The sequence below is a fragment of the Marmota flaviventris genome, chromosome 9 (genome assembly GCF_047511675.1).
Source record: "Marmota flaviventris isolate mMarFla1 chromosome 9, mMarFla1.hap1, whole genome shotgun sequence".
NCBI classification, from domain to species: domain Eukaryota; kingdom Metazoa; phylum Chordata; class Mammalia; order Rodentia; family Sciuridae; genus Marmota; species Marmota flaviventris.
This window is the reverse complement of record NC_092506.1, coordinates 46,595,110-46,616,365: the sequence shown is the minus strand read 5'-3', so window position 1 is coordinate 46,616,365 and position 21,256 is coordinate 46,595,110. Positions and strand designations below refer to the sequence as shown.

The window sequence follows — 21,256 nt, the reverse complement described above, 5'->3', positions numbered from 1 at the left end:
AGATCATATTACTTATAATCTAAGACAGCACTATATAATAGAAACATAATACAAATCACAAATGAAGGACACATATAATTAAAAATTTCCCCATACCCATGTTGAAAGTAAAAGGGGCAAAACTAATTTTAATAATCCATTTGATTTAACCTAATAAATCTAAAATACCATTTCAACACATTATCCACTTTAAAAATTATAAGATAATTATTTCAAACAAAGGCGTTGAACTCCGGTGTGTATTTTGGATTTATAGCATGTATCAATCCAGATTAGCCACATTTCAAGCATTCAATAGATACCTGTGGCCAGTGGTTACTGTGTTAGATACTGGAGGCCTATCCTAAGACAACCATATTCTTACTACAGACTTCTTCAAATAGGATTAAATTCAGCAGTGTTCAGCAAACAGCTTTAAAACAAATATGAAATGTTTGACATCAGCCTGATAAATTTTCCAATCAGAATTAAAATATAGCAAGTAGGTAGCATTGTTCAATTATCATTCTTGGCTAAGAAAAAAATTGCATAACCTTAAAAACTAAAGCTTTTATAGTAATATGTTTCTATACTTACAACTCCTCCTATGTTCAACTTAAAAAGGATAATGACTAACTCAAAGTTCATGAAAGTTAATGGGCTGGCAGAAAAGACCTCTAAATATAATAACCTTAAGATAACAATTATTATTTTTTGGTAATATTCTACCACAATACGGTTATGTAGCTTATTAGGAATGCACATTGTAAATGTGAACACTTATGACTAACCAAATAGAAATTTGAAACACTTTTTTTTTACATTAGCCAGATTTTGATAAATAGCAATTTGATAGAAATCAGAACATAAGCTATCAGTGCTCACTCATGCATATTTCAATCAAAGTGACTACTGACCTTTTCTTTTTCTTTTAATTTTAACATTAATTCTTACTCCATACCTAGACTTAAATGTTCCAGACCAAAATGTTAGGTACGCTGAAAAAGAGTAATTCTTCATTCAGAAACTAAAAAAAATGACCTTATAGTTGGCTAACATTTTTCTGTTTCAGATACGTATTTTTTTCAAAGGGCTTTCCAAGGTAAAAGGATAGAAAGTATCCAAAACTGGACATATTCCTATTCATAACATTAAAGAAAAAAAATGGCTTAATTTTTAGGTCAAAGTACTATGGAAATATGGCTCTTATTCCACTGTTGGAATCCCATTATTATGAATGATAAACAAACTGAAAGAAAACAGAAGTAGTATGAAAAACTGTAACAAAAATAATGTACCAATAAAAAATTAATTTTAAAAAACTGTAGCGAAAATTTTTCTATACACCTTGGGGAATACAGCTCTAGAAGAAATACTCATGCCAGGTTTGGAAGGGAAAATTAAAAACAAAGGAAAATTACCTTCTCCTTAAAGGAGATTAGCAAGGTAACTAGAACTTCAATTTCTCTGACAGTTCTTTATACACAAGCATTTTTCTTGCCATACTATGGAGGGGAGGGTGGGAAGAACTCAACTACAATTAACTTTTTTATCTAATTCTTTTGAGCCTTGGCCAAGAACTACTGATTATGAAAGGTCATTTCACCTTTTTTTCGGAAAAATATGTAGTTATAAAAGTAACCTGTTTTCCCATTAGTCCTAACCAGAAAACTATCCAAATGAATGTCAGCCTTTTAAAAAGAACACTTAACGATAACAAAGTTGGTTATTAAAAGAAAAGGAACACTGATATTTTAAACATTTTACTTTAACCAAGCAAAACATAATGCTTGGGGAACTATGAACCTACCATCGCATGTAAACGTAACTGGTAGCTGAAATCCTTCAATTTCAATGGAGACCTTGACACTAGCATTTTCTCCACATATGTTTCTTTGCACTGTGACTGGACTTAACAAATAGCCTGGATTTGTGCGGTGATTGGTATATGGAAATTTGGTCTTCAATCTGTTCATAAGAAAGAAGATATTAAATTCTTTTAGGAAAAAGTTGCATTTGAGAGCCCAGAACAAAGCTTTATGTGCTTATAGCCACTCAAATCTGTATCTTTGTCCAATTCTAGAGTAGCTGGTGAGAACTGTAATGAATGAATTCCTGTCAAAACCAGCATTTGTCTTTTCAATAAAAGGAACCCAAGGAAAAGGAAGAGATTAACTGCCAGGGTATCTTTGGTAACACTAGCAACACTAGATAGGCATACATCTGATAACTAGTATAAAATAAGGTTTTCTGCTTCTGATTCTTTTGCCACACAATACAGTTACACAAAATGGCACATATTTAATGAATTATTGATAATAATATAGACAACAAAAACTTAAGAGTTGTAATGGCCAGAGGGATAAAAAGTTTGCTGTCATTTTAAACCCACCCTCAGGACATTTTTTCTATAAACACTGTGGTTGCTAGACAAGGAAAAGAAACAGACAATGTGTTTTTACACTGCTGCAAGGGTTTTTACATTGCTAAAATGCCTTTATTCCCTTCAAGTAATTTCTAAAAGTCAGGGAATTAGAAGAGTGCATGAAGGTGGTACACGGCTCATCTCTAAAAAGCAATCCTGGTATCAAGACAAAGGGGGAAAAGAAATAAGCCTTATGACCCACAAAAAAGGTGAGGGGGGTGGGTGTGGTTTGACAACTTCTTTAAATTCCCGGGCTTCATTAAACTTTTTCTAGAGGTTAGAAGACAGGTTCCAGTGCACTACTGTTTTTCTTTCTCTCACTCCATTTTTTCCACTTTTTCTTTTTGTGGATCTGGGGGCTGAGCCCAGGGCCCTACGTATGCTAGAGATGCACCCTACCACTGAGTTACACTCTCAGCCCCTATCTGTTTTTCATAAGGCTATAAATGGAATGAATACTAGAAATATTATCTATTTGCTTCTGTAGAAATTAAAATATCAAGTCATAAGTATAAAATAAAACAGGGATGTCAGGAAGAAAGATTCTGGAAAGGTAGCAAACATAACAGTACAAAACTTCTACAGTCAGACCACCTGATTTGAATTCTGATTTTACTACTGATTAGCTGTGTGAATTAAGGCAAGTTATTGAGTCCCCCATTGCATACAAACCGGGATAACACTACCACTTACCTGGAGCCTACCTAGACCTAAAACCAGCTTTCAGAAGCTTCATCTATGGGAACTCCTCTCACAGAACTCTAATAGTGACCCCAGCTGAGAGTGGAGCAGACAACACTCTATAATGGCTCTACTTAATACTGCCCAGAAGAGGAGGCAAGAATTTTTGAACTCCAGCTGGCAACCTGATGAGCAACACAAAAAGAGGAAGGATCTGACCAACTGTAGCCACTACTCTTGTGCTCAGTACATACCTCAAGAAAAAAGGGAAAGAAACATGTTTGTGAATAGACAACAGACATTCTCATTGACAATTTTTGATCACTGCAATGGAAACAATTTCTTAATTTTTCATCAGGAACCTTTCTTACAATTTTTTATTTTATTTTATTTTTTTCTTTCATTTTGATTGTGTGCTAAATAGTTCATGAGCATTTATACATATACATATTTGTCTCTCTTTTCTCATTTCTAACATTTTTTGAAGGTACTTATTTCTCATGACTCTGTCTTTTGAGGGCTAGGGTTTTTGATTAGTATATTTGGTTTTGTTTTGTATTGTTTTTTACTTGACTATTTTTCTCTTGATTCTCTCTTTGCTTTTGCCAAATGCTAGTGTTCTTCCACTCTTCCTTCAAGCTTTTACTTCTATTTTCTCTCATCATTTCTCATAATCATTACAGCCCACATCTCTTCTGCCCATACCCTGTTCTTCTTTTGAAATTGCAAAACCTTTTGTAAACTTGCTGTTTTAACTGTTGGCAATTGCTTATCAAACCATTTTTATTTATTGTGCCAATCAACATTGTAGACATCATACATAGTAGGAACTAAGTATTTAGTTGAATGCTGTATATTGTTTGTTTGCATTGGTCATTGTTATTATTTGTCTTCCTCCAAACTGTGAGGTACCAGAAACATTCTGATACAACTGATCTGTGAGGTAAAAAACAAAGAAAGGAGTAAAATCACAGAGAAAGTACAGAAAGCAAAAGACCACTTCAATAAAGATATAGAAATTCTGAAAAAGAAACAAACAGAAATCCTTGAAATAAAGGAATCAATAAAACAAATGAAAAATTCAATGGAAAGCACCACAAAAGACTAGACCACTAGGAAAACAGAGTTTCAGGCAATGAAGACAAAATATATAATCCTGAAAATAAAGTTGACCATGGAGAAAAGATGTTAAGAAGCTATGAACAGCATTTTCAAGAAATATGGGATAACGTGAAAAGACCAAATTTAAGATTCATGGGGACACATGAAGGCTCTGAAATACAAACTAAAGAAATGCACAATTTTTTCAATGAATTAAAATCAGAAAATTTCCCAAACCTTAAGAATGAAATGGAAAATCAAAATACAGGAGCTTACAGGACCCCAAATACACAAAATTACAACAGACCCACACCAAGGCACATTATTATAAAAATGCCCAACATACAGCATAATATTAGAATTTTAAAAGCTGCTAGAGAAAATGGACAGGTCACATAGAAGTAAACCAATTTAGATTTCAAATGATTTCTCAACCCACACCCTAAAGTTAGGAGGTCTTGGAATAATAATATATACCAACCTCTGAAAGAAAATGGATACCAGCCAAGAATACTATACCCAGCAAAATTAAGCTTCAGAAGATGAAATAAAAACCTTCCACAATAAACAAAAGTTAAAAGAACTCATAACTAGAAAGCCTGCACTACAAAATATATTCAATAAAATATTCCATGAAGAAGAAATGAAAAATAAAACTGAAAACCAACAGAGGGAGGAACTACACAAGAAGAACCGTCAACCAAAGGAAACACTAGTTCAAATTAAAAACTAGAAGTAAATCAAAATGAAAGGGAATAAAAATCATCTCTCAGTAAAATAACACTGAATGTAAATGGCCTAAACTCATCAATCAAAAGGTACAGGCTAGCAGAATGGATTAAAAAACAAGACCTGGGACAGGGGCTGGGGCTGGGGCTCAGCAGCAGAGTGCTCGCTAGCATGTGCAAGGCACTGGGTTCAATCCTTAACACCACATAAAAATAAATAAAATAAAGGTATTGTGTCCAACTACAACTAAAAAAAATATTTAAAAAAAAAAAAGACCCAACAATACGTGTCCCCAAGAGACTTACTTCATAGGCAAAGACATCCACAGACTAAAGGTGAAAAATAGGAAGAAAAAAAAAAAAGAATATTCACATGGATCTCATAAACAAGCAAGGGTTTCTATTCTCATATCAGATAAGGTGTATTTCAAGCCAAAGTTAATCAGAAGGGACGAAGAAGGTCATTTAATACAGCTTAAAGGAATTATTTATGGTTGTTGCGTCGGCTTCCTCTTTCTCTCCACGCTCCCGGCGGCCCGCTCCGTGCTCCCGCGCGCCCTGCTGGCCCGACCCGACGCCGTCAGCTCGCGCCCCGCGCTCGGCGCGCCCAGATCCAGCGCGCCCGTCCCAAGCGCCTCCTGCCCGCGGGCTCTGGGAGCCGAGCCTCACAGCGGCCCGGGAGGCGAGCAAGCGAGGCCGAGGGGCGGCCGGGCGGAGACAGTGCTGCGAAGATGGTTGCCAAATAGGGAATCCAGATGGCCAACGAGAAGCACAGCAAGAACATCATGCAGCGAGGCAACATCGCCAAGAAACGCCCCCGAGGAGAAGGCGTCGGTAGGACCCTGGCTGCTGGCGCTCTTCATCTTCCTCCTCTGCAGCTCCGCAATTTTCCAGATTATTCAGAGTATCAGGAAGGGCATGTGAGGTCACTCACCTTTAGATGTTTCCATTCTCCTGTGAATTTTAACTTGAACTCATTCCTGATGTTTGATACCCTGGTTAAAACCGATTCAGTAAAGCATCCTGCCTCAGAATGACTTCATGTGTCATTCCAAGGTTTATCACCAGTCATTCCAGGTTTTCTAGTTCATACCACAGTGCCTTGCAAAAAGCACCACATGAATAAAGCAATAAAATTTGATTGTTAAACTACAGTAGTGGACCCTACCTAGTAAAGTGTAAGTTTTTTTTTTTTTTAATGTGGTTGTTAAAACAGTATGCAGGATGAATAATTAGATTAAATCTGTGTAGACAGAGTCTAGATTTTGTTAACTCTAACATGTAAAGTGTAGTTAGCTTAATTTAAAATTTGGAATCTTGGGGTTTTTATATAGCTAGGCACTTTATTACTCTTGAGTCAAAAGCACACTCCATTACAGGGTCATGTAACTGTCCTGTAATAAGGTGCTTATAAATGGAACATAGCCTAGTTTTACCATAACAATTAGCATCCAAAAATTTTGAAAAGCTTCTGAATGCATAATACAAGCAGAGATGCTTATATATAAGCCACATCTATTTTCATGAATTTGTTTCTATTACACTACCTTGGATTTTGCATGAGTGAGCATAATGTAAGATCCCATTTTTAGGGGGGAAAAAAAAGTAAAGCATTTTGTAACTTAATCAGTCACTGAGGTTTCACTAAAAATTACCATGGTGGAGTGAAGTCAGGGAAGGTTTATGTCACATTGATTTCACCAGGATTATTTTAATATATCAAAGGAGTTTACTATATTAGAGAAAATTTTAAGGAAAAATGCTACTAGAAATCCATGTATCATCAAGACCTACCATTGAGTCCAGTGTGCCATAAGACATCTTAGCATATCTATAGCACTTTTTAATACCAAAAAAGACACATCAACTAATAAGTTCCACTTAAGGTTTGAAAGCGTTTTTTCTAGGTTTATAATTAAAATGCCCTCAGGATGGGTACTAGATATATCAGTGTATAGTGGCATTTGAAATTTTTTTTTATTGGTTGTTCAAAACATTACAAAGCTCATGATATATCATCTTTCATACATTTGACACAATTGGGTAATGAACTCCCATTTTTACCCCAAATACAAATTGCAGAATCACATCGGTTACACACTCACATTTTTACATAATGGCATATTAGTGACTGTTGTATTCTGCTACTTTTCCTATCCCCTACTATCCCCCCTCCCCTCCCCTCCCATCTTCCCTCTCTACCTCATCTGCTATTGTTCAATTCTCTCCCTTATTCCCCCCCCTTTCCCCTCACAACCTCTTATTTGTAATTTTGTGTAACATTGAGGGTCTCCTACCATTTCCATATGCTTTCCCTTCTCTCCCCCCACTCGTCTTTGTTTAATGTTAATCTTTTCCTCATGCTCTTCCTCCCTGTTCTGTTCTTAGTTGCTCTCTTTATATCAAAGAAGACATTTGGCATTTGTTTTTTAAGGATTGGCTAGCTTCGCTTAGCATAATCTGCTCTAATTCCATCCATTTCCCTGAAAATTCTATGATTTTGTCATTTTTTAGTGCTGCGTAATACTCCATTGTGTATAGATGCCACATTCTTTTTATCCATTCATCTATTGAAGGGCATTTAGGTTGGTTCCACAGTCTAGCTATTGTGAATTGTGCCGCTATGATCATTGATGTGGCAGTATCCCTATAGTACGCTCTTTTAAGATCCTCAGGGAATAGTCCAAGAAGGGCAATAGCTGGGTCAAATGGTGATCCATTCCCAGCTTTCCCAGGAATCTCCATACTGCTTTCCAAATTGGCCTCACCAATTTGCAGACCCACCAGCAGTGTACAAGTGTACCCTTTTCCCCACATCCTCGCCAACACTTATTGTTGTTTGACTTCATAATGGCTGCCAATCTTACTGGAGTGAGATGGTATCTTAGGGTGCTTTTGATTTGCATTTCTCTGACTGCTAGAGATGGTGAGCATTTTTTCATGTACTTGTTGATTGATTGTATGTCCTCCTCTGTCTGTTCAGGTCCTTGGTCCATTTGTTGATTGGGTTATTTGTTATCTTATTGTTTAATTTTTTGAGTTCTTTGTATATTCTGGATATTAGGGCTCTATCTGAAGTGTGAAGGGTAAAAATTTGTTCCCAGAATGTAGGCTCTCTATTTACCTCTCTTATTGTTTCTCTTCCTGAGAAAAAACTTTTTAGTTTAAGTAAGTCCCATTTGTTTATTCTTGTTATTAACTCTTGGGCTATGGGCGTCCTATTAAGGAATTTGGAGCCCGACCCCACAGTATGTAGATCGTAGCCAACTTTTTCTTCTATCAGACGCAGTGTCTCTGATTTGATATCTAGCTCCTTGATCCATTTTGAGTTAACTTTTGTGCATGGTGAGAGAAAGGGATTCAGTTTCATTTTGTTGCATATGGATTTCCAGTTTTCCCAGCACCATTTGTTGAAGATGCTATCCTTCCTCCATTGCATGTTTTTGGCCCCTTTATCAAATATAAGAGAGTTGTAATTTTGTGGATTGGTTTCTGTGTCCTCTATTCTGTACCACTGGTCCACCTGCCTGCTTTGGTACCAGTACCACGCTGTTTTTGTTACTATTGCTTTGTAGTACAGTTTGAACTCTGGTATCGCTATACCTCCAGATTCACACTTCCTGCTTAGAATTGCTTTTGCTATTCTGGGTCTTTTATTTTTCCATATAAATTTCATGATTGCTTTATCTATTTCTACAAGAAATGCCGTTGGGATTTTGATTGGCATCGCATTAAACCTGTAGAAAACTTTGGTAATATCGCCATTTTGATGATGTTAGTTCTGCCTATCCATGAACAGGGTACATTTTTCCATCTTCTAAGATTTTCTATCTCTCTCTTTAGGGTTCTGTAGTTTTCATTATATAAATCTTTCACCTCTTTTGTTAGGTTGATTCCCAAGTATCTTATTTTCTTTGAGGATATTGTGAATGGAGTGGTTTTCCTCATTTCCATTTCATAAGTTTTGTTGCTGATATACAGGAATGCCTTTGATTTACGCGTGTTGATTTTATATCCTGCCACTTTGCTGAATTCATTTATTAATTCTAGCAGTTTCTTTGTAGACCCTTTTGGGTCTGTTAATTATATTATCATGTCATCCGCAAATAGCGATAATTTAAGCTCTTCTTTTCCTATTTTTATGCCTTTAATTTCTTTTGACTGTCTAATTGCTCTGGCTAGTATTTCAAGAACTAAATTGAATAGAAGTGGTGATAGAGGGCATCCCTGTCTTGTTACAGATTTTAGAGGGAATGCCTTCAGTTTTTCTCCAATTAGGATGATGCTAGCCTGTGGTTTAGCATATATAGCTTTTACAATGTTGAGGTAAGTTCCTGTTATCCCTAATTTTTCTAGTGTTTTGAACATAAAGGGATGCTGTACTTTGTCGAATGCTTTTTCTGCATCTATCGAGATGATCATATGGTTTTTGTCTTTAAGTCTATTGATGTGGTGAATAGCATTTATTGATTTCCGTATATTGAACCAGCCTTGCATCCCAGGGATGAATCCTACTTGATCATGGTGCACAATTTTTTTGATATGCTTTTGTATTCGATTCGCCAGGATTTTATTGAGAATTTTTGCATCCAAGTTCATTAGAGATATTGTTCTGTAGTTTTCTTTCTTTGAAGTGTCTTTGTCTGGTTTCGGGATCAGGGTGATGTTGGCCTCATAGAATGAATTTGGAAGAGCTCCTTCTTTTTCTATTTCTTGAAATAGCTTGAAAAGTATTGGTATTAATTCTTCTTTGAAGGTTTTGTAGAACTCTGCTGTATACCCATCCGGTCCTGGGCTTTTTTTGGTTGGTAGTCTTTTGATGGCTTCTTCTATTTCTTCCTTTGTTATTGGTCTGTTTAAATTGTGTGTGTCTTCCTGACTGAATCTGGGCAGATCGTATGACTTAAGAAATTTATCGATATCTTCACTATCTTCTATTTTATTGGAATATAGGGTTTCAAAATACTTTCTAATTATCTTCTGTATTTCTGTAGTGTCTGTTGTGATATTGCCTTTTTCATCCTGTATGTTAGTAATTTGAGTTCTCTCTCTTATTCTCTTCGTTAGCATGGCTAAGGGCCTGTCGATCTTATTTATTTTTTCAAAGAACCAACTTTTAGTTTTATCAATTTTTTCAATGTTTTTTTTTTGTTTCAATTTCGTTGATTTCTGCTCTAATTTTAATTATTTCTTGTCTTCTACTACATTTGCTGTTGTTTTGCTCTTCCTTTTCTAGGTTTTTGAGGTGTAGTATGAGTTCATTTATTTGTTGGTTTTTTCTTTTTTTGAGGAAAGAACTCCAAGAAATGAATTTCCCTCTTAAAACTGCTTTCATTGTGTCCCATAGATTCCGGTATGTTGTGTCTGTATTGTCATTTGTGTCTAAGAATTTTTTTATCTCCTCCTTTATGTCTTCTGTAACCCATTGATCATTCAGTAGCATATTGTTCATTTTCCATGTGATGTAGGATTTTTCCTTCCTTCTTTTATCATTGATTTCCAGTTTCATTCCATTATGATCAGATATGGTGCATGGTATTATCTCCACGCCTTTATATTTACTAAGAGTTGCCCTATGGCATAATATATGGTCTATCTTTGAGTAGGATCTGTGTGCTGCTGAGAAGAACGTGTATCCACTTGATGATGGTTGATATATTCTATATATGTCGGTTAAGTCTAGGTTATTGATTGTGCTGTTGAGTTCTATAGTTTCTTTATTCAGCTTTTGTCTAGAGGATCTGTCTAATGGCGAGAGCGGTGTGTTGAAGTCACCCATAATTATTGTGTTGTAGTCTATTTGACTCTTGAACTTGAGGAGAGTTTGTTTCATAAACGTTGCAGCTCCATTGTTTGGTGCATATAAATTGATAATTGTTATGTCTTGTTGGTGGATGGTTCCTTTTAACAGTATATAGTGTCCTTCTTTATCTCTTTTGATTAACTTAGGTTTGACGCTGATTTTATTCGATAAGTGTATGGCCACTCCTGCTTGCTTCAGAGGGCCATGTGAGTGGTATGATTTTTCCCAACCTTTTACCTTCAGCCTGTGTATGTCTTTTCCTATCATATGAGTCTCCTGAAGGCAGCATATTGCTGGATTTGTTTTTTTGATCCAGGTTAGTAGCCTATGTCTCTTGATTGGTGAGTTTAGGCCATTAACATTTAAGGTTACAATTGAAATATGATTTGTACTTCCAGTCATGTTATTTATTTATTTATTTTAGTTTGGCTAGTTTTTACTTTTTGGTTATTTTCCTCCCCCTTTAGAGATACCTCCCGCTGTTAGTTTTGGGCACTATTTTTCAATTCCTCTTCTTGTAGTATTTTGCTCAAAATGCTTTGCAGTGCTGGTTTTCTGGCTGCGAATTCTTTTAGCTTATGTTTATCGTGAAAGATTTTAATTTCATTGTCAAATCTGAAGCTTAATTTTGCTGGATACAGTATTCTTGGTTGGAATCCATTATTTTTCAGCGTTTGAAATACATTGTTCCAGGATCTTCTCGCTTTCAAAGTCTGTGATGAAAAATCAGTTGTTAACCTAATTGGTTTATCCCTGAATGTAATCTGCCTCCTTTCTCTCGTAGCTTTTAATATTCTCTCCTTGTTCTGTATGTTGGCCATCTTCATAATTATATGTCTTGGAGTTGGTCTATTACGGTTTTGAATGTTTGGGGTAGTGTAGGCTTCCAGGATTTGGCAGTCCATTCCATCTTTCATCTCTGGGAAGTTTTCTAGAATTATTTCATTTAATATGTTGTCCATTCCTTTGGTTTGAATCTCTATGCCTTCTTCTATCCCGATGACTCTCAAATTGGTTTTTTTATGACATCCCATATCTCTTGAATAGATTGCTCATGGGATTTAAGCATCTTTTCTGTGTTGACTATATTATTTTCAAGTTGATAAACTTTGTCTTCATTATCTGATGTTCTGACTTCTACTTGATCTAGTCTATTTGTAATATTCTCGTTTGAGTTTTTAATTTGGTTTATAGTTTCTTGCATTTCTAGGATTACTGTTTGATTTTTTTTAAAGATCTCTATCTCCTGGTAAAGCTCATTCTTTGCCATTTGAATTTGTTTGTTTAATTCATTTTCAAAATATACTTTCATTGCTTGGACTTGCTGCCTCATGTCTTCTCTAATATTCCTTTCCATCTGAGTTAGGTATGCCTTGAGTTCTTTCCCTATCCCTGTTTCTGATGCTTCTAGGTCCTCCTGTAGAATTAAGTTGTCCTGCATTGTTTGTACTCCTTTTTTCCCTTGTTTTTTCATGATGTTCACATTACTTTCCAGCTCTATTTGATTGCTGTGATTCTGCTCTCTTCTATAGATTTGTTTTGGTTTTGTATATCTCTGTTGTCTCTCCTTTGTGTTGGTAGACTATGCCTGCTAAAGTGGATTCCACTGGGAAGGAATTCCGACGGCCGAGCTCCAGTGACGTCACCTCTCTATTTTGACTGGCCCCAGGCTCCTTGCCGGGGTGTCCGAATGGGGGGGGGGGACTGGACTGTCTCCGGTTGGTTTCAGCTCCCGGTCGCTGGCAGGCGGGCGGTCTCCAGCCGCCCAGTCGCACGGGCAGCGGGTGGGCTTCGCTGGCGGGCGGGCGATCTCTAGCTGCCCAGTCGCGGGGTCGGTCACCGGCGGGCAGGCGTCTCCAGCCGCCCAATCGCGCAGGCAGCGGGCGGGTGATCGGTTGCCGGTGGTTGGGCGATCTCTAGCCACCCAGTGGCGCGGTAGGTCGCCGGCAGGCGGGCGGTCTCCAACCGCCCAGTCGCGCTGCAGCGGGTGGGCTGTCGCTAGCGGGCAGGCGGTCTTCAGCCGCCCAGTCGCGCAGGCAGCTGGAGGGCGATCGGTCGCTGGCGGGGGGGGGGGGGGGCGGACTCCAGCCGCCTAGTCGCGAGGGCCTGGCCTCTAGTCCCCTGGTTTCTCCTGCTAGTCCTGGTTTCTCCTGCTAGACCAGATTTCTCCTGAGTGATGCCTCTTGGCAGTTCAAACTCTGGGCCTGCCGTTTGTTAGTTGTGGAGGGTGTCTATTGGGAACCCGGGCACTCTATTGTTTTGATTTTTTCCACTTAGCCCCTCCCCCAGGGCTGGCTAGACAGGTTTCGTTTTCACCGCTGATGGGAGGGGGAGTTGAAGGTCAGGTGTCTCTAGTTTTCCCCTTGTCTTTATGCAGGCTCGCTCTGATAATCCCTCCCCCGGAAAGCCTAGGAGAGATTTTATGCGAATTCCCCACTGTATGGGAGCTGAGCTGAGTAACACACACCTGTTTTATTGTTGCAATCTGTCAGAGAGTGGCGTTGGTTACTTCATCTCTCCAAGATGGTGGCCGCTGGTTTCCTTGGTGGAGTTTCCGTTGTGCGGGATAGAACTGTACGGCTTCCTTCCCCGTCTGAAATCCTGAACTCAGCCCGGGGCTCAGTGGGGGCTCAGCCGGAAGGATTCCACAGAATCCGCAGCAACGTTTCTCCCTGCTTGCTGGTCGCTTCTCCGTGGTGCCCCGCCGTCTGTAGCCGCGGGGCAGGCCACTCGGATCAGTCAGCCCGAATCTCCCGGCATTTGAAATTAAATGGGTTTACTGATAAGGATCAGTCTTCACTCTTCCCTTATATGATTTATAGGTCATGACTGATCAGATTTTCTTCTTATTAATAGTAAGGGTGAGGGTGATAAGGCAGATTCTGTGTTTTCTAGTACTGTTGAAAACTGCAAGTGTTGGCTCTACTTAGCCATAACTTGGTGCAAAAAGCCTGAGCAGCATGTGTGTACTAATGAATTGGTAGAAGGCTGCTTATGTTTGCTTTGTTAATCGCCTCAGGATATCTCTTTTAAAATAAGCTGTTTTAAGAGGAACAGAAGGGAAATCTGCTACCTAATATATACACAGTGCGAACCTCATAGGGGACTCCCAACATACCCTCGTGGAAGGAGGAGAGTCAAGGGGAGGAGTGGTTAAGGGCATCTAGGAACTTAACTGCTCCCCTAGAAGAGGAATTGGCCAACCTTGGGCCAGCAGGTTTTTAGCTGAACTTTACCTACCTTTCTCACCCAGTAAATCAATCCCTATACTTGTTTTCCTCTTTGAAACAAGTCTTGGTTACCTAATTCTATTTTATTGTAACTTTAAAAATGAAAGTTATTGCTCTAAATTCATATCAGTTGCCTTACTCTTTGCTTGAATCAAATCATTCCGTATCAAACTTGCCCTTGGTTTACTATAGATAATTGGCTTTAAGATGGTTTTTGTTTTTGTTTTTTAATGTACAATATTTTTAATTTGTCAAGTTGCTATAGCTGGCAATCATTTCACGTATGTAAAATTGCATTCCCTTTGTATTTCATGTGTAATTTATCAATTGAGTGCGTTTTATATTCAGGTTGGATTATGCATGTTTGGGTAAATGAAAGCTGTGTCTATTTGATTTATCGTTTAAAAATAAAGTTCCCTGAATATTTGAAAAAAAAGGAATTATTTATGCCCCAAACAATGGAGTATGTATGTATATCAAAAACAGATGGTGCATGCCTGTGAATCCAGCAGCTTAGGAGGCTGAGACAGAAGGATCACAAGTTCAAAGCCAGTCCCAGCAACAGTGAGATGCTAAGCAACTCAGTGAGACCCTGTCTCTAAATAAAATACAAAATAGGGCTGGGGATGTGGCTCAGTGATTGAGTGTCCCTGAGTTCAATCCCCACTACAAAAACAAAGAATCAAATATACCACAGCCCAATAATATTGGCTAACTTTAACATGCCTCTTTCATGATCAGATAGATTTTCCAAATCAAAAATAAAGAAGCAAAATACAATTAATAATTTAGACTTAACAGACCTATATGGACTATTTCATCCAAAAAATGACTAAATATACTTTCTTCTCAGCAACACATGCATCCTTCTCTAAAATAAACCATATCTTAGGCCACAAAGCAACTTTTAACAAATACAAAAAATATATAAATACCTTGTATTTTATCAGATCATAACTCCATTATGAAATTGGAAATCAATGATAAGATAAAAAAAATAGGTTGAGAAGGGGCAGCGGCAGCAGAGGCGGACCACACTCTCTGTCGGCAACCTTGAAACTAAAGTGACAGAGGAACTACTTTTCAAGCTTTTCCACCAGGATGGGCCAGTAATAAAGGTGAAAATTCCAAAAGATAAGGATGGTAAACCAAAGCAGTTTGCATTTGTGAATTTCAAACATGAAGTATCTGGTTCCTTATGCTATGAATCTTCTTAATGGAATCAAACTTTTTGGAAGGCCCATCAAAATTCAATTTAGATCAGGAAGTAGTCATGCCTCACAGGTTGTCAGTTTGTCATATTCCCAGCATCATGTTGGAAATTCAAGTCCTACTTCTACATCTCCTAGCAGGTATGAAAGGACTGTGGATAATGTGACAGCATCGGCACAAGTAATACAGAGATCATTTTCTTCTCCAGAAAATTATCAGAGACAAGCAGTGATGAACAGTGTTTTGAGACAGATGTCATATGTTGGGAAATTTGGGTCTTCACATGTGGATCAGTCAGGATTTAACCATCAGTTCAGTCACATAATCATACTTTCAACCAGTCTTCAAGCTCCCAGTGGCTCTAAGATGCATCATCATCACAGCGTAAAGTCAGACAGAATTCTCATCCCTACCTTTCAGATAGACATTATAGCCTCGAACAGCGTTACACCGATCATGGATCTGATCATCATTACAGAGGAAACAGAGATGATTTCTTCTATGAAGATAGGAATCATGATGGCTGGAGCCATGAGTATAACAGAAGAGACAGCTGTAGGGATGGAAAATGGCGCTCCTCTCGACACTAACTGTTAGTAAACGGACATTGTTTCATGGGATCATTTTAGGCCTGTTTGACTAAGTTGGTATGGAAATATTTTGAAAAACTATAAAGCAGCTTTACAAGTTGCCACATTTCTTTATATAAGTTTTTTAAAACCTAGAGATACAGTTTAATACAGAAATGAGAAGAATTGTGGTTTCAATTTTATTACATTAATAACCTTTCACCTCAGGGCTTTATGAAGAGGAAAGGATTTTATGCAAAAGAAAGTGCCACAATTCCTAATCATTTTAGGTAGTTTAGGAAGGGTGAATTGTATAGAGTGGTTGTATTATAAAGCAAATATTTTAATTATCTGTTATCCTTTTGTATTGCAATTTGTTAGTAAATCAGATTTTGGTGTATATAACAACATCCAACTTGATAGTCTGCAAAGGCTATCTGTATTTTGTTAATAAATTAGAAAAAACTTTTCAGTGATACATTTTATTTGAGAACGATTATTGGGTTAAGTTTGGAGATAAATCATATTGCATAACTGAGAGAATTTAAGTGTAAATTCTATGACATGCTCTTTTGAGTTTTACCCCAATTGAACATATAAATGTACATATACTATTTCAGTCTAAAATTATAGAATTTGTTCATTCAATCATGTTGTATGACTGGTCTCAGGAGATGAAATATCTTTACATGTATATTTTTACATTAAAAATTACAGTGTTAGTATAAATCTTTTTCAGGAAGAACAAAAAATATCAGTGCATAGTCAGATAAAATGGAAAAATGTTTTACTGAAAATACTCCCTTTGGGGGAAAAATTCAAAAAGCCTTTAAGTGTTGCATCTGTCACTCAGACTTTAGAAATTTTAACATTTTCAATGTGCCCAGGATGTGAATACAAAGACACATTTTATTATCAAGGAGATTGTACAGGTTGCTCTTTTTTTGTTTGAATATTGGAAAAGGATATAATGTTAACATTTTCTGGTTTTAAATTTTTTAAATCAAATTGTTTAAACAACCTTTTATGTATCAAGATGCTGTTTCCCTTTCATTGCAGAATTGTTTATAAAAATTCATTCCTGAAAAATTTGAATCCTTTTTAATACCACACCATTTGTACTATGTTGCTTTTTAATATATTAAAAACAAAAGGAAAAAAATAGAAGCTACTCTAACACCTGGAGACTTAATAACATAGTACTGAATAATAAATATTCAGAAGAAACCAGGGGTTAAATAAAAAAATAGAAGTAAATGAGAATAGTGATACAACATATCAAAATCTTTGGGACACTATGAAGGAAGTTCTAAGAAAACAGTTGATACCATTGAGCTCATTCATTAAAAGAACAAAAAGATACCAAATAAATAATCTAACATTACATCTCAAGGCCTTAGGGGGGAAAAAAAAGAACAAATCAACACCAAAATCATTAGGAGACAGGAAATAATTAAAATCAGATCTGACATCAATGAAATTGAAATTAAAAAAAAAAAAAGCAACAAAACACTGGTTCTTTGAAAATAAACAAAACTGATAAATCCTTAGCCAAGCTACCCAAAAGAAAGAGGGAAAAAGCTGAAATTATTAAATTCGTGATGAAAAAGAAAATATCACCATAGACACTACTAAAATAGATAATCAGAAATTATTTTGAAAATCTATAATCCAATAAATTAGAAAATCCTGAAGAAATTAATAAATTTCTAGAGACATATGACCTACTCAAATTGAATCTGGAGGACATAGAAAATTTAAACAGATTGATTTAAAGCAATTTCATTGCTTAAAAGCCTACTAACAAAGAAAGACTCAGGACTGGATGGATTCTCAGCAGACTTCTACCAGACCTTCAAAGAAGAATTAACACCAATCCTTCTCAAATTATTCCATGAAATAGAAAAGGAGTGAACCCTTCCAAATTCATTCTATGAAGCTAGTCATCCTGATACCAAAAGTAGACAAAGATATCAAGGAAAGAAAACTTCAGACCAATATAATGGATGAACATAGATGCAAAAATTCTTAATAGAGCAAATTCCATACAAAAACATGTTAAAAAGATAGTGCACCATGATCAAGTGGGTTCAGCCCAGGGATGCAAGGTTGGTTCAACACATGAAAATCAATAAACGTAATAATTCATCACATCAATAGACTTAAAGCCAAGAATTGCATGATTATCTCAATAGATGCAGAAAAAAACATTTGCTCAAAAATACAGCATCCATTCATGTTCAAAACACTAGGAAAAATAATAAGAGATAGTAGGAACATACCTCAACACTGGAAAAGCTATATATATTAAACCCAAGGCCAATATCATTCTAAATGGAGAAAAATTGAAAGCATTCCCTCTAAAAACTGTAACAAGGATGACTTCTTTCACCACTTCCATTTAATACAGGCCTTGAAACTCTAGCCAGAGCTATTAGAAAGAAGAAATTAAAGGGATACAAATAGGAAAAGAAGAACTCAAACTCTCCCTATTTGTTGATGACATGATCCTTTATTTAGAATAATCAAAAACCTCCAGCTGAAAACTTCTAGAATTCATAAATGAATTCAGCTAAGTAGCAAGATACAAAATTAGTACCCATAGATCAACTGTGTTCCTAGACATCAGTGATGAATTAGCTGAAAGAGAAATTAGGAAAACTGTCCCATTCACAAAAGCCTCAAAAAAATAAAATATTTGGGAATCAATCTAACAAAATAGGTAAAAGACCTCTTCAATGAAAACTACAGAACACTAAAGAAAGAAATTGAAGAAGACCTTTGAAAACAGAAAGATCTTCCATGTTCTTGGATAGGAGAATTAATATTGTCAAAATGGGCATACCTCCCAAAAGCACTATACCAATTTAATGCAATTCCTATTGAGGTTCCGACGACATTCTTCACAGAAATAGAAAACAAAGTCATGAAATTCATTTGGAAAAATAAGAGGCTCAAGATAGCCAAAGCAATCCTTAGCGAGAAAAATGAAGCAGGAAGCATCACAGTACCAGACCTTAAATTACACTACAGAACTATAGAAACAAAACCGGCATGGTCTTGGCACCAGTGAAGACCAATGATCCAGAATAGAAGACACAAAGACAAACACACATATAGTTATCTCATACATAGGGTATGTATGAGATACAAAGGTATCATACATATATATTCGAAAAAGATAGCCTCTTCAACAAATGGTGCTGGGAAAACTGGAAATCCATATGTAGCGGAATGAAATTTAACCCCTATCTCACATCCCACACAAAACTCAAGTCAAAAGTGGATTAAAGACCTAGGCATTAGACCAGGAATCCTGCACCTACTAGAAGAAAAAGTAGGTCCAACTCTCTACCATGCTAGCCTAGAACTGAATTCCTCAATAAGACACCTAATGTACAAGAAGTAAAATCAAAAATCAAGAAATGGGATAGTATCAAACTAAAAAGCTTTTCCATAGCAAAGGAAACAATCAAGAATGTGAAGAGAGAGCCTACAACATAGGAGAAAATCTTGGCCACTCACACCTCAGATAAGGCATTAATTTTCAGAATATACAAAGAACTCAAAAAGCTTGACAAAAAAAAAAAAAAAATAGCCCAATCCATTAATGGGCATAGGAACTGAACAGGCACTTCACAGAAGAAGAAATATGAAACATCAACAAATAGCAATTAGAGAAATGCAAATTAAAACTATACTGAGCCCAGTGTGGTGGCACACGCCTGTAATCCCAGGGGCTTGGGAGGCTGAGGCAGGAGAATTGAAAGTTCAAAGCCAGCCTCAGCAACTTAGTAAGGCCCTAAGCCACTCAGTGAGACCCTGTCTCTAAATAAAAAACTTTAAAAAGGCTGGAGGTGGATTAATGGTTAAGCACCCCTGGGTTCAATCCCCAGTACCACCCCCCCCCCCCAAAATATATATATATACACAAGTAACAATAAAAATTGGCAGGGATGTGAGGAAAGGGTACACTCATACATTGCTGTTAGGACTGCAAATTGGTGCAACCACTCTGGAAGGCAGTATGGAGATTCCTCAGAAAACTTGGAATGGAACTACCACTTGACCCAGTTATCCTACTCGTCAGCAACCCCAAGTAATTAAAATCAGCATACTACAGTGATGAGGCCACATCAATGTTGACAGTACCTCAATTCACAGTAGCTAAGCTATAGATGCCCCTCAACAGATGAATGGATAAAGAAGTTGTGGAATGTGTAAACAATGGAATATTACTTAGCCACAAAGAAGAATGAAATTATGACTTTGCCAGTAAATGGACATAACTAGAGACTATCATGCTAAGTGAAATAAGCCAATTCCAACAAACCTAAGTAAGGACGAATGCTCTCTCTAATATGTGGATGCTAACCTACAACAAGGTGGGAGAGGAAGAAGAGAAGTTCAGTGGATTAAACAAAGGAGAATGAAGGGGAGAAAGAGGGGATAAAAATAAGAGAGACAGTGGAATGAATTGGACATAACTTTCCTGTGCACATATATGAATACACCACAGTGAATCTCAACATTGTGTACATCCACAAGACTGGGATCCTAACTACAATAAGATATATTACATGCTTATATAACATATGTAAATAGATTTTACTATCACGTACAACTAAAAAGAACAAGTAAAAAACAATAAAAATTAAAAGCTGGGAATGTAGCTCAATGGGTGGATTGCTTGCCTAGCATGTATGAATCCATGGTTTGCCAGCAGTGAATTAAAGAAAAGAAAGAGAGAGAGAGAAATTGATTGATCAAGTTTCAGCTCTTAGTAGCTATTCTCCCTATCTTCAAAAGCTCCATTTACAATGGGAAAAAATGAAGCTACCCTGCATTGAGAATGGGCAGAGGAAGAAAAAGGAGCAAAGAGGAAAAAGGAAAGGGAGCAGGAAAGGAGATCCAGAGGGGAGGAAGATGATTATAGATGTGAATTTCTGGATCTTGCTGTTATTGAACTCTGCTCTATCTTTCCTTTTTCTGGTATAGGGGATTGTGAAACAGTATGTTAACTTTTTGGTTAACTTAGTGCAAGCTGTGTTTCTAGCACTCGTAACGTAAGTTCTGAAAATACCCTGATATAAGAAAATACACTTAGCCAGAGGCAAAGGAGACTTAGCTTTGTATTGACTACAAGAAAAAAAACCTTTGTTAGGATACTTTTCTAATCTATAAAGGATGCAATATTGGACAGATTTATGATCGAGAGTGCAGCACAATGGCATATAACTATAATCCAGCTATGAGGATGAGGCAGGAAAACCACAAGTTCAAGGCTAGCAACTTAGCAAGATTCTGTCTCAAAATAAAGAATAAAAAGGGTTGGGGATGTAGTTCAGTAATAAACTGCTCCTAGATTCAATCCCTAGTATCACCAAGCAAACAAAAAAAGATTGAAAAAATATTTTAGAATGGCTTTTTTTTTTGGTGGTACTCGGGATTGAACCCAGGGCTTCGCACATGCTAGACAACCATTCTACCACTGAGCTACATCCCCAGACCTTTTTATTCTTTATTTT

The 21,256-nt window shown here is 36.9% G+C and overlaps 1 protein-coding gene and 2 pseudogenes across 2 annotated transcripts in view; 2 read left to right on the top strand and 1 right to left on the bottom strand.

Moving 5' to 3' along the window:
- The window catches only part of Pik3c2a (phosphatidylinositol-4-phosphate 3-kinase catalytic subunit type 2 alpha), a 121,674-nt gene that overhangs the window by 62,513 nt on the left and 37,905 nt on the right, over positions 1–21,256 (bottom strand). For both annotated transcript variants that reach the window (XM_027942301.2, XM_071616366.1), the window contains exon 4: positions 1,790–1,947. In XM_027942301.2, the coding sequence (XP_027798102.1) occupies positions 1,790–1,947 (158 nt within the window). The remainder of the gene's footprint in view (positions 1–1,789; positions 1,948–21,256) is intronic.
- On the top strand, positions 5,646–5,951 carry LOC114098186 (stress-associated endoplasmic reticulum protein 1 pseudogene; annotated as a pseudogene).
- Positions 15,066–15,859, top strand: LOC114098185 (RNA-binding protein 7 pseudogene; annotated as a pseudogene).